Source organism: Eleutherodactylus coqui, chromosome 12 (genome assembly GCF_035609145.1).
Source record: "Eleutherodactylus coqui strain aEleCoq1 chromosome 12, aEleCoq1.hap1, whole genome shotgun sequence".
In the NCBI taxonomy this organism is placed as follows: domain Eukaryota; kingdom Metazoa; phylum Chordata; class Amphibia; order Anura; family Eleutherodactylidae; genus Eleutherodactylus; species Eleutherodactylus coqui.
The window spans coordinates 49,818,186-49,830,733 of record NC_089848.1 but is presented as its reverse complement, the minus strand read 5'-3'; the positions used below and the strand labels follow the sequence as shown (position 1 = coordinate 49,830,733).

Here is a 12,548-nt window from a genome sequence, read left to right as displayed (position 1 = left end):
CTATTATTACATGGGTGCAGTGGCAGAAATAAAGGAACTTTTACTTGAAGCTTGTTGAGGGGCACCATTATTATTTGGGGCATGACATGGACACTTTTACTGTGTTACGATTTACGTGATAGTACTATTACTATGTTGATGCTTAAGTAAGGGCACTATTAAAGTGTGGAGGGCACTAAGGGAGCACTTTCACTTAGTGGGGAGCACTAAATGAGCACTAATACTTGGCAGGAGGGTGCTACTACTTAGTAGTTGGGCACTAAGGGGCACGTGTACTAAATGGGAGCACTAAAGAGTTGCTGTTACTGTGTGGAGACATAAAGACAGGCATAGTTATTGTAATGGGGCACCAGAGAGGCACTATTACTGAGTTGATGCCACTAAGGGGACACTATTTCTCTGTGGGCCATAAAGATACACACTATTTCAAATCTATGATTCTTGGCCAAAATCTAAGCCCTAACCCTGATATTCCAGCTACATAAAGTATTTAAAGTCATGATGTATTATATATCTTATTGTGTAGCGTTTATGCGGGTGCAAGTACGGTGTCCTTCAGCAACATCACCAACACGTCACACCAAGATGATGTTAATGTTCACAATGGACCCATATATACATATATCACCAGAACGTTGAGAGCACAAGATATGGCTAATACAGTAACAAATATGGGGGTGGGAATGCTATCCCCAACAATATTTGGTGGAGCAGACCCTGCCTAAAAGCACAGCAATTGCGCCGGTAGTGGCAGCCCCAAGTGTAGACTCTAGGGGGCCTAGTCTGTCCCTATATGGAGGATAGGAAAGAGATTTCATGCAGAAGAAGAGGGTGAAGTATATAACACAGTATTTGGTAGAAATGAATAAGTCCTACACAGAATAAATAGCTGCAAGTATTTAGCTGACAGAAGATCGCTGCCTCACTCTACATCTCAGGCAGAAGAATAACCAGTGCCCATGTAGAGGCGGGGCAGGAATAAATACACCTCCATTCTGGCTGATTGGCCGACATGGAGGTGTTTTTCCTAGTTGGCCAATCAATCCATACACCACAGGAGCTTTGGCCAGGGTTGTGAAGAAGGGCACATTCTATACTGAATCAATTGAGGGTTTTCCGACAAATGACAACTCAAGAGCCTTCTGCTGTGACGCAGCACAAACATCTCATACAGTATTAAAAAGGAGGCTTATCAGCAGAACACACTTAAGCCGAAGCTGGGTAGGACAGGAGTTATACCATTGTTCCCAAGTCAAATCCAAAAGAAGAAGAGTGGAGGCATAAGTAGGTGCAGGATAGTGAATAACTTTATTCTCCCATGCCCAAGACAGACAGCTATGTTTCGACCCTCAGGGTCTTTGTCAAGTTTTTCTTTTGCAGCAGAAACATCTGTCATTTGCAAGATCATGTGAATCTTCCACATAGGAAAGTGCAGTCTATAGACAGCTTGTATGCCATTGTTTATTACATCCACTACAACTCATAAGTTGTAAAAGAGGATAAAAAAAACCCTGTAATATATCTGGAGCGAGGGAACTCATAGAAGCCCAGCGCCAAAAGACAGGGCACAGGCACCAAAGGCATGGTCACACGGGCTGGCGTTGACGTTGTGACATAACTCCACTTCTTAACTGTGGCCGGCATTCCACAGCAAATGCCAATGAAAGGGTTAATGTTATCCTATTAATGTCATAGGAAGTGTATGTGTTTTCTTTTTTCTCGGAGGGGTGAAATCTTTAAGCTTCTAGAACTCAGTGCAAAAGTGTCCCCTGATAGGATACATGAACAGTCCTGCAGATGTAGCAAACTTAACCCTTTCCAATTCAATTTGTATCCTGGTTTTCCTAGGGGGCTTACTCTTTTTCTGCCGTTATACAACGGTGCTATCTGCAGGCTAAAGCCAGTACTGCATGAGGTGACACATTGGATAGGCTCCGACAGCAGAGAGGCTGGCAATATACAGTAAGGGAACCCCGATGTATGTCCTCCAACATAGGAGCTGTACAGCCTTGAATCATAATGTCTTCAGAGATCGGACAGTGAATTGGAAAGGGTTAAGCATGACTGGCACAAGATGAGAACTTAATTTAAGTACAAGGTATTACACTGATTTAAATTATCATTATGCATTGAACGTTAAGTTAAAGTTTGCTACATCTGTAGATAGAAAAGTCGCATATTACTACGTTATATTTAACCTGTGTTCAAATATTAAACAAGTTCTATTCATTTTTGGAAAGGACACAATTACAATGTAATTAAGAGAACAAATTGATTGTCAGTGATAGAAGAAGCCCACCACACTATTCATCATCCAGGCCATTCTCTCTACATATTCAGGTAAGATATGGTGTTGCTGTAATTGAACAATTACTCTCTATATCTGCTCCACAAAGACCGTGATGATGGAGAGTGAATCACAGACCATAAACTTAAAGGCAAGCGCACAGTACCTGCTCTCTGATTATCGTTAGTTCAGACACAATGTTCTCAGCGCTGCTATCTCGGTCTCTTTTGTCTTTACCAAACGCTGGGTTGTGCAAATTAATTTCTTTCATAGCAAATAGATTTTGCCCACTGCGTTTCTTGACCTGCGTTGAATGTTATTACAAAAGGTAAATGTAATAAAACCCGAAATAACTAAAGAACAGTAAAGTATTCTTTAGCGCAAGTAATTTTAGCAATTTTATTACTAATGTATATAAAGCAGCTGAGATAAAATGTTATAAAATCCTTAACCCCTTCATAACCAGAGGTGTTTTGGGCCTTTGTGCCCGCAAGCAAAAATGTCACCTTTTGGAATGCTGTATTCTGAGGCTTCTTGCATGCGGTCTACTTTTTGGTCCGGTTTTCGGACTGAAAAAATGGTCTGAAAATCGGATGGGATTAGCCCCCATTCATGTGAATGAGTGTATGAACATAGGCTTCTCTTCACTTGGACTGATGTGCTATGTTCATCACACGGGATGTCCGGGTGCTATCTGATGGGAGTTGCACCTGAGAATCTTTGGTGCAACTTTTTAATCGCCCGTGTGCATGCAGACTTAGGCCTTAGTCAGACGGGCGTTTTTTGCCGCGATTTGCGCATGCGTCCGGCGATTTTATAAAACCATTGCTTTGCAATGGTATCGGACACATGAGCGCTTTTTATGCGCTCGTCCGATAAATTATAGAACAGAAATCGCAGATCGCACCTATCTGCGATCTGCGATTCCTGTTCTCTTCTCTATACGCGCTCAATGGGGCCGGCGGCAGCAGCGCCGACCCCATTGAGAACATATAGAAGACAAATCATTCTTCTCTGCCACAGCTGTAACAGCTGTGACAGAGAAGAACGATGTTTGCCCATTGAATTCAATGGAGCCGGCAATACAGCCGCTCCATTGAAAGCAATGGGCTGCCGGCGTGCGCGGGGTTAATTGTCGGGAAGGGCTTAAATATATAAGCCCTTCCCTGCAATTCATCCTAAAATGTGTTAAAATAAAAAAAAATTGTATACTCACCTTTCCGCTGCAGCCGGAGTCCAGCCGCGGCCGCTGTCAGTTCTCCTGAACTGCTTCTCGGCACTATTCAGCCGGCGGGGCTTTAAAATCCCTGCCTGCTGAATGATCTGCCTCTGATTGGTCACAGCCCTGACCAATCAGAGGCAGGTTTCACTCACACACCCATTCATGAATTCATGAATGGGTGAGTGACTGCTGCCTCTCAGCACTAAGCCAATCAGGGGCAGGTCTGACTCACATCCATTCATGAATTCATGAATGGGTGTGAGACATGCCTCTGATTGGCTCAGCGCTGAGCCAATCAGGGGGCAGGTCTGACTCACACCCCCTTCACACCCACTGCAGGACGGCCGCGCGGAGCTCCGGCTGCCGGGAGAAGGTGAATATATATATATTTTTTATTTTTACACATTTTAGGATGAATTGCAGGGAAGGGCTTATATATTTAAGCCCTTCCCGACAATTCATCCCGGGCTCGCCCGCAGCGCATTGCTTTAAATGGAGCCGGCTCTATTGCCGTCTCCATTGAATGCAATGCGCTGGACAGCTCCGGCCCGTTTCTAATGAAAAGCGGCTAGGAGCAGATTTTCGGGCGATTTGCAGGCGACTTGCGCGCACCGGTCACGCGATTTGCGGATGCGCATCCGTCATGCGATCCGCAAATCGTGTGAAAAAACGCCCGTGTGACTAAGGCCTAAAGGTGAATTTTTTCCAGTTTCTTAATCTACCCCCAAATATCTTGTTCCTTTACTTCTTGAACATATGTGGCTTCCTTATTATTTAACATTGGGATGGACATTAATTTTGCAACTTTTCTTTAGGAAAAAAAATGGTCTGAAATCTTCCCACACTATGTTTTATGGTAGTTTGTTCAATTTTCTATATTTACCCCCCAAATAATCCTGGAATTCACCCATATATAATGACATCCCATACGCGTACGTATAACGTATGATGTCGCATTAAGTGGCGAAAGCAAACACCCTATTGTAGCCAAAAATGCCTCTCTAATCCTTAGCATTAGCTGCAGCCCCTGTATATGAACAAGGACCATCCATGTACAGAAATATTTTTAGTACGTGAGATTGGGTGCACTTTTCTAAGTGGAAGGTGGCTTTTTAATTTTTGTACTTTTTTTTAAACATTTTCTATCTTTTTTCACTTTACTTATCTATTTCTTAGAACTTTTTTTCACGTTTCCCTTTTTTTTTGTTACTATGGGGACACAGGTTACCAGGCATCACATTATCTATGTGTTCCCTGCAATCTCCATATACAAACCACTAATAACATGGAAAAACATGGTAAAAGCCCATTAGATTACTGTCAGCAGTGATCTGTAGTTACAAACATGCAGAGAAGATGCACACAACTTATTTGCATGCCTGCAAGTCCCGGTATGCAGACGGAATCAGGTCCCTAGCTTCCCCTAGTAACCACCCGAATGAGGAAGCAGCGCTTACACATTTGGGGGTTCAATTCAGACTTATCCCATGCTGCAGGTAACCCCGTATCCAATGCATCAGATGGTCGCGTATATTGGCCAGCCGTGAAAACGCGGCCGATCTATGCTCATGTGACTAAGCCCTAAGGCCAAGGCTAATCATTTTTCTTGCAGGCCTTGCATTATTACATCCCAGCCATGTGAATCAATGGCTGTCCATGCAATGCCGAAACAGCAAGAGTGCCAAGGGAGCGTGCCCCGCTCCTGTCTACAGAGGGTACGGATGCAGTGGTAGCATCTGGTAGATGAAAGGCTCTATTACAGATTTTGTATTAGTGTCCAGGAGCTTCCAGTAATGACTCAGATACTGTATAAGCTATTTCTCTCCCACTACATCATAAGTTGCCCTTCAGTAGTGTAGGGTCCTAACTGATCTACTTTAAACAGAACACGGAAGGTAAAGACGTTTTGTGCAGGATATCGGAGTGCTTTCTGATGTGAGTTGCACCCGAGAATCTTGGGTGCAACTTTTTAATCCCCAGTGTGCAAGCAGCGTAAGGCCCAATGTCCACGGGTGGGTGTGATTTGCGGAATCCGCAAATCAAGTTGCCCATGGGAAAACATGGGCGTCCGCAAATTAAATAAAGAAAGTGCATTTGATTTGCGGACATTTTGGTCAGCATGCTTCATTTCAGTGTGAATCCCGCACGGATGGCTTCCGCTTTGCAGTAAAGCAGGAGTTTAAAAAAAAAACCCCACTGCGCATGTGCGGCAGCATGGCCGGCCGGCGCCTCCGCACACATCCGCAGTGAAAAAAAGAGAAGTCCCGGACAGGTAAGTAGAATTCCGCAGTGTCCTCGGCCCGCAGGCTGGGTTGGATTCCACCGTGGACTCCCACATGCAGAATCCGATCCGCCTGTGAACATGAGGCCTAAAGATGATTTTTTTTCAGTTTCTTATACTTCTCCAGAATATTTTGTTCCTTTATTTTTTGGGACACATAGGGGCTTCCTTATTATTTAAATTTGGACTGGACATTCATTATGTACCTTTTTTTCCTGAAAAAAAGGGTCAGAGATCTTCCCATACTATGTTTTAAGGTACAGGGGGTGGACAAAAATATGAAAAAAACACTGTACGAAATGCATGCCCTAAGTTACATGGGATTATAAATCATACTTCAGTAAGACATGTAGAGGCCGACTCCGGACTACAGAGGGTGCCGATACAGCGGTAACATCTGGGCTCCAATGCCCAGAACATGGCAGGCAAAGAGGTTTTGTGCTTACACAGTCAAAGGACGTGTACTTATTTATTGATCAAGACGTCTATATTGCTCAGAAAGGAATAACAACATTGATTATGTTTCATCCGGTAGACTTAAAAAACAAGATAAATCACCTTATATACACTCCCAAATGCTCCGCTCCCAAGGTGGTCTAAAATGGCATAGTTTCCGATAAATTTAGTGGGCGTTTTATTTTGATTGATGCCTTCAATACCATCAGCGACTTGTTTCAGTTCATCTTCCTGGAAGCCACATAAAGCACCACTTACTATTGCACCAATGAGAACGAAAATTAGATTTTTTCACAGGATTTTTAAAAACATCACTTACCGGTAAAGAATTTAATTTAGACACCAGGGCTTCATAGGCACTGATCTCCCGAATATAATGTCCAATATCAATGAACATCTCAAACAAATCCGGTGGAAATAACCTATAACAAGTGTACATTGTATACTGTAAATGTGAACAAGCATCACATTGCTACCTTACTATCTGTAGAAGAGACTTTCCATCCATGGCTATAAACGATTAAAGCAGAAATCAGTGCAACATCCCAAGTTTGGGGATGAGATTTCTTTTGCTTATAGAGATACAACAGCAATTTGTGAATACGTTACAAGAGGACGTGCCAACATTCTGGTTGTCACTTTGCATTAGCTTCTCAGCAAGGGATGACAAGCCTTGCTATTGATAGGACATATTGTTTTTGCATTGTGCCATATGTTACTTAGACGCCAGTTTAAAACAGACAACCAATATGGTCGCACTATCTGATATCACGTTTTCAAAAACGTGAAAATGTGAAATTAAGAAATCTTCCTTCCACTCAATGCAAAATAATATCCAGTCTTCAGCGTCATGAAGCTATTTCCACTAATGCCGGGCTCACACGAGCGGATCGGATTCCGCATGCGGGAGGCCCATGATGGATTCCGGTGTGAGCCCAGGCGGTGACCCTGCATATGGCTTTGACATGTATTGGGCATGGCCGCCTAGGCTCGCAAGTGGTCATGCGCAGTACAACTTTTTGTTTTGTTTGTATCTCCCCCGCAGTCGCTTAGCGATGACATTGGAACCCGTAGTCCATACGCAATGTTAATTGTATATGGGCTGAGGGTGGGACTTCAATGGAGGCCATCCCCGTGGATTCCGTGGCAAAATAGAACATGCCGTGATTTTTCTTCCACTTGCAGAATACGTAATTCGTATCCGTGAGTGTGAAGGAAAAAAAAACAAAACTACATGCCTTTCAATGCCTGCGTTTTACCCCCAGTACATATAAGCCTGATAGTTTCACTGAAGGGCCCTAAAGCTAATAAGGATCACTGGTAATGTAAGAAGCCCGATTAAGGAAATTGCCAATGTAATAAATCACCCAAATATCATCCACATACAGTAGTGTTATCCTACCTCCCAATTCTTAAAGTTCTAATAGATGCATAGACATACGCGACAATTTGTGTCACGCTCTTACGTTTTCAGATGCCGTAGTGCCCACATTATAGATTTTGCCTAGTGTGCTATTTCAAAGCCACCCAAAATGCCCTCATTTCAGAGGTAACCACAGTGCCCTTTTAATAGTCAGTGGCAACCACAGTGACTCCCCAAACATAAGCAGCCTCCATACAGAGTTCCATTGGAAAAAAGGGTCCCGCCTTTCAGCTATAAAAGATGGCTTTCCATGGGGACCCCTGACTGGACTCCATGGAACTGCAGCGCTCCGCTGATCCCCATTGTCAATCACTGGTGTACGATATTTACATATAATATTGCATGGATCATTATTACCTTCCTCCTTCGCATACTCTACCTTTTGAACAGATCTCGGTTTCTTTCCATGCTAAAGAGAAATCTTAATGCTCTGAATGCGTAACACTGTGAAGCAAAAAGAAAAGCACAGAAGCTAAAATATTTATGTCACAACAAGAACAGTAACACCCAGCAGGATCCTGCATAATCATTCCTTTCTGCCAAGTACGGCATCTATCTCCCATAGTCTATGATCTTAGGCCATCTGGCTGTACATCCTTATTGTAGAGATCCGCTACCATCTGGAAGTTTGTACTACAACTATCATATTTAGCTAAATGGAATTACACGCTAAATATTGTGATATGTCTGCAGCTCTGATGAATGTAATGTGAACACTTCCATGCTTGTACTCCTATATGAGATTATCACTGACATGTAAAACTGTTGCAGACTTATTGACATTGTCTTATCGAATAAAAATAGTATACAAGTTAAAACCGCCTTCTGGTCCTCAGAATGAGCCAAGCGTGAAGGTTTCAAGTCTACAAAGCATCTTAAATCCACAAATGAGATACAGATGCAAAGACAATTAAAGGCACGGTACTATGCAAAAGTTTTAGTCAGGTGTGGAAAGATTTTACGATCTATTTGCATAAAGTGTTAATGGCCATTAACACTTTATCATCTTCATTTGCATATAAAAGGGCCTTCAGGAGCTGTTTGCAGAGCCCAGCATGTGACTAATCACACACCCAGCTGCATTGTTCTCTTTATGGCTGCCAGCAGATTATAATGTTTTCTGCCGACTCCCATGGAGATTACAGCATGCGGTCTACTGGGAGGTACTTTATCTCTTACTAGCTGAATGATGGATTTTAAATTCACCTTAAAATCATTGTTCAAGTGAAAAATGCACAATGCCTGCATTTACATGTAACGATTATTGTTCATTTTCGGTCGTTTGAACAAATTTTGAACAACTGTTACGTATAAATGGGCCTTAAGGCTCCTCTTCCGTGGGATGATTGTCAGACACTAAAACACCCAACAATTGTATAAACAATAGCGATAATCGTTCAGCGAATGGAGGTGCAGCATGCTTGGAGATCTCTTCCGGCTGCCTGTCTCCATTCTCAGTGAACAGGCAGTCGTTCAGAGATGAACAGCTCCCTGTTTAAATGGATGATCATTGTTTGATTTTTATGCCTGCTTAAACTGAACATTGAATTATAAGTGAATGTATTATCTTTTATCGTTCATTCACTGAAAGTGCTTACACTGTGCGATTGTCATTCGGTTTTGCACGATAATTGTTTTGTGTAAAACAACCCTAAGAATGTGTACAAAAAAAGATAAAATGGGTCAGCACTTCCCAATAGAAATCCATAGGTGCACGTTAAACCACGGCTGCAACATAAAGTAGAAGCAGAAACCAAAAAGTGGCAACAGCGCGCAAAATATATTCACTATCAGAGGTACACATCCCTATAATCAATACTCTAACCACATTAAATAATGCAAGGTTCTTGGTATATAATTTGGTCAAATCATATTGGCCCATCTACCAACGTCCAGGTGACCAAGCTCTCAGATGGTCCTAACAGTAGTGCCAGGTAGTTTTATCTTAACCTAGGACCCATCTGCAAGCTTGGTCACCTGGATGTTGGTGGATGGGCCAATATGATTTGACCAAATTATATACCTAGAACCGTGCATTATTTAATGGGGTTAGAGTATTGATTATAGGTACGTATACCTCTGATAGTAAATGTATTTTGAGTGCTGTTGCCACTATTTGGTTTCTGCTTCTATTGTATGTTGCAGCCGTGGCTTAACGTGCACCTATAGGTTTCTATTGGGAAGTGCTGACTAATTTTATCTTTTTTTTGTACAAATATTGTGGAGTTGTGGCCGTCTCCACCTGGTTGTGCACGCCCGCCTATTTAACTTCTTTTCTCCTATTGGCCAGGTCATACACAATGGCAAGACTGAGCATAGCAACAAGACACAAGGTAGTTATGTTATATTAGCAAGGTCTCTATCAGACGAAGATTTCAAAGCAGATTGGGCTTTCAAGATGTGCTGCTCAAGCTCTTTTGAAGATGCGCAGAGAAATGGGCAGTTGAGGGCCGTGGATGCAGTGTTTGGTCAAGAAAACAGAGGAGCAGCAGATGGAAGACACATCATGCATGCTTACTTCCCTTCAAAATCAAAAGATATCCAGCAGTGCTGGCAGCTCAGAACTGGCAGAAACCAGTGGGACCCAGCTAACCCTTTTATTGCTCGAAGAAGTCTTGCAAGAAATGGCTTTGAAGAAGAAGAGACAGAAGGATTTGAGCAGGCTGACATCCACAGAAAATCTATGGTTAGTTCCACAAGATGTTTGGTCCAACTTCCCTGTCAAGTTCCTTTAAAAATTGTATGAAAGATAAGCCAGAAGAATTGATGTTGTTTTGAAGACAAAGGCTGATCACACCAAATGTGACTTAGATTTCTCTTTTCTTCATTCACGCTGCATTTTATTAATTGATAAAAATAAACTATTAATACCTCCATTTTTAAAAGCCTTCTTACTTTGCAGCATTTTCCCACATCTACCTAAACCTTTTGCACAGCACACATATTTGAGCACTATTTTACAGTTTATATATAGATATACAATAAGCTAAAAGGTTCAGAAACTTTGCAGAACCTATATTACACTTTGTATTACACACCAGAGCTGCATTCATAGTTCTACTACATTACATGTAACCCAGCTTTTCCACAATTCTTTGAGGCTGCACCGATTTGAGCAGGGGAAAAGCTGAGTTACAGCACAGTCGGCTTCCCACCATCAGGTACTGTACTTTGTTATTGGTGCTTATAATCAGATCAGAGAATATAATCAGAGAATGATCAATGTGGCCATTGCCTGAATGGCTACTTGATTCTCGAGGAACCTGAATAAGAAGCTTGGTGGGCTGGACAGTTAATATGTGAGCCGTTCACAGAACCACCTCAGGAGTGCTACACAGGCTGAGGCTTAAAGGGGTTGTCCCGCGCCGAAACGGTTTTTTTTTTTTTTCAATAGGCCCACCGTTCGGCGCGAGACAAACCCAATGCATGTGTTAAAAAAAACAAAACGTTTAGTACTTACCCGAATCCCCGCGCTGCGGCGACTTCTTCCTTACCTTAGCAAGATGGCCACCGGGATCTTTACCCACGATGCACCGCGGGTCTTCTCCCATGGTGCACCGTGGGCTCTTTGCGGTCCATTGCCGATTCCAGCCTCCTGATTGGCTGGAATCGGCACACGTGACGGGGCGGAGCTACGAGGACCAGCTCTCCGGCACGAGCGGCCCCATTCACCAGGGAGAAGACCGGACTGCACAAGCGCGTCTAATCGGGCAATTAGACGCTGAAATTAGACGGCACCATGGAGACGAGGACGCTAGCAACGGAACAGGTAAGTGAATAACTTCTGTATGGCTCATAATTAATGCACGATGTACATTACAAAGTGCATTAATATGGCCATACAGAAGTGTATAACCCCACTTGCTTTCGCGGGACAACCCCTTTAACAGCGTAAAGGGACCGAATGCCAGTGTAGTCAGGATATGTCAGGAGAGGTACTGTACACAGACATTATGCTGGCTGGCAAAGCTAAAGGCTCATAGGTCCTGATGCAAAAGTGCAGCTTGCACCCCCGCCCCTTTCTTTGCAATTTCTTTTCACATCTGCCAACTTGTCCGTAACTTTCAGCTGCGTCACTGGGTCATCTTAAGTGACCCAATGATGTAGCGCTGGAGTCCTAAATGATCAGAGGCACAAACTTCAAGACATAGGTTCATTTCCCCCTCACCTCCTACCCCTTCAAAAAAGAAAAAGAAAAACATATATATAAACTGGAGGCTGTACTATCTATAAAGACAACCTTCATAACACATCACACTCAGATACAGAGGCTTTGCTCTAGTGTACTTGTAAACAATGCAGTCACCAAATAATAGTTAAATACCGGTTCTACACTGTGATAGTGATTACAGAAAACGGGCAAATACTTACTGATATACTGATACAAGCGGGCAGGCACATAAACCACTCATCCCCCAACATGCAGACAGCCAGAAGGCTAAATGGAGGAGCAACAAACACCTGTGAGGGACACTGATGAGCAGCCACTCACAAACCCTTGCTATATTGGGGGCACTGGCTGTTTATTTTGGCCAAAATATCAGCGAATACCTTGTATTTATCAGTATTTATCAATAACATGCAGTGCGGCTTTGAATGATGAGGGAGCCCAGAGTGCTAATGCCGGAGTGGTTCGCTAGTGGGGTGCAGGACAACCGACTGGATTCAAATATGGCGTCAGTAATAGATTGTAAGCTTGTATGGTGCACTACACGTATCATGTGGTCTAAAGCCCTGTATCAACTCTTTTATGTAGGAGTAAACATTAAACAGCCACCTTCCACCAATAGAAGGAGGGTTTGTGAGTGGCTGCTCATCAGTGTCCTTCACAGGCGTTTGTTGCTCCTCCATTTAGCCTTCTGGCTGTCTGCATGTTGGG

At 43.0% G+C, this 12,548-nt stretch overlaps 1 protein-coding gene across 4 annotated transcripts in view; it reads right to left on the bottom strand.

Annotated features, from left to right (window-relative positions):
- The window catches only part of NEK10 (NIMA related kinase 10), a 202,440-nt gene that overhangs the window by 114,431 nt on the left and 75,461 nt on the right, over positions 1 to 12,548 (bottom strand). For all 4 annotated transcript variants that reach the window (XM_066584730.1, XM_066584731.1, XM_066584733.1 and 1 more), the window contains exons 16-19: positions 8,049 to 8,113; positions 6,566 to 6,668; positions 6,349 to 6,477; positions 2,454 to 2,591 (exon numbers count right to left, since the gene is read on the bottom strand). In XM_066584730.1, coding sequence (XP_066440827.1) covers positions 2,454 to 2,591; positions 6,349 to 6,477; positions 6,566 to 6,668; positions 8,049 to 8,113 — 435 coding nt within the window. The remainder of the gene's footprint in view (positions 1 to 2,453; positions 2,592 to 6,348; positions 6,478 to 6,565; positions 6,669 to 8,048; positions 8,114 to 12,548) is intronic.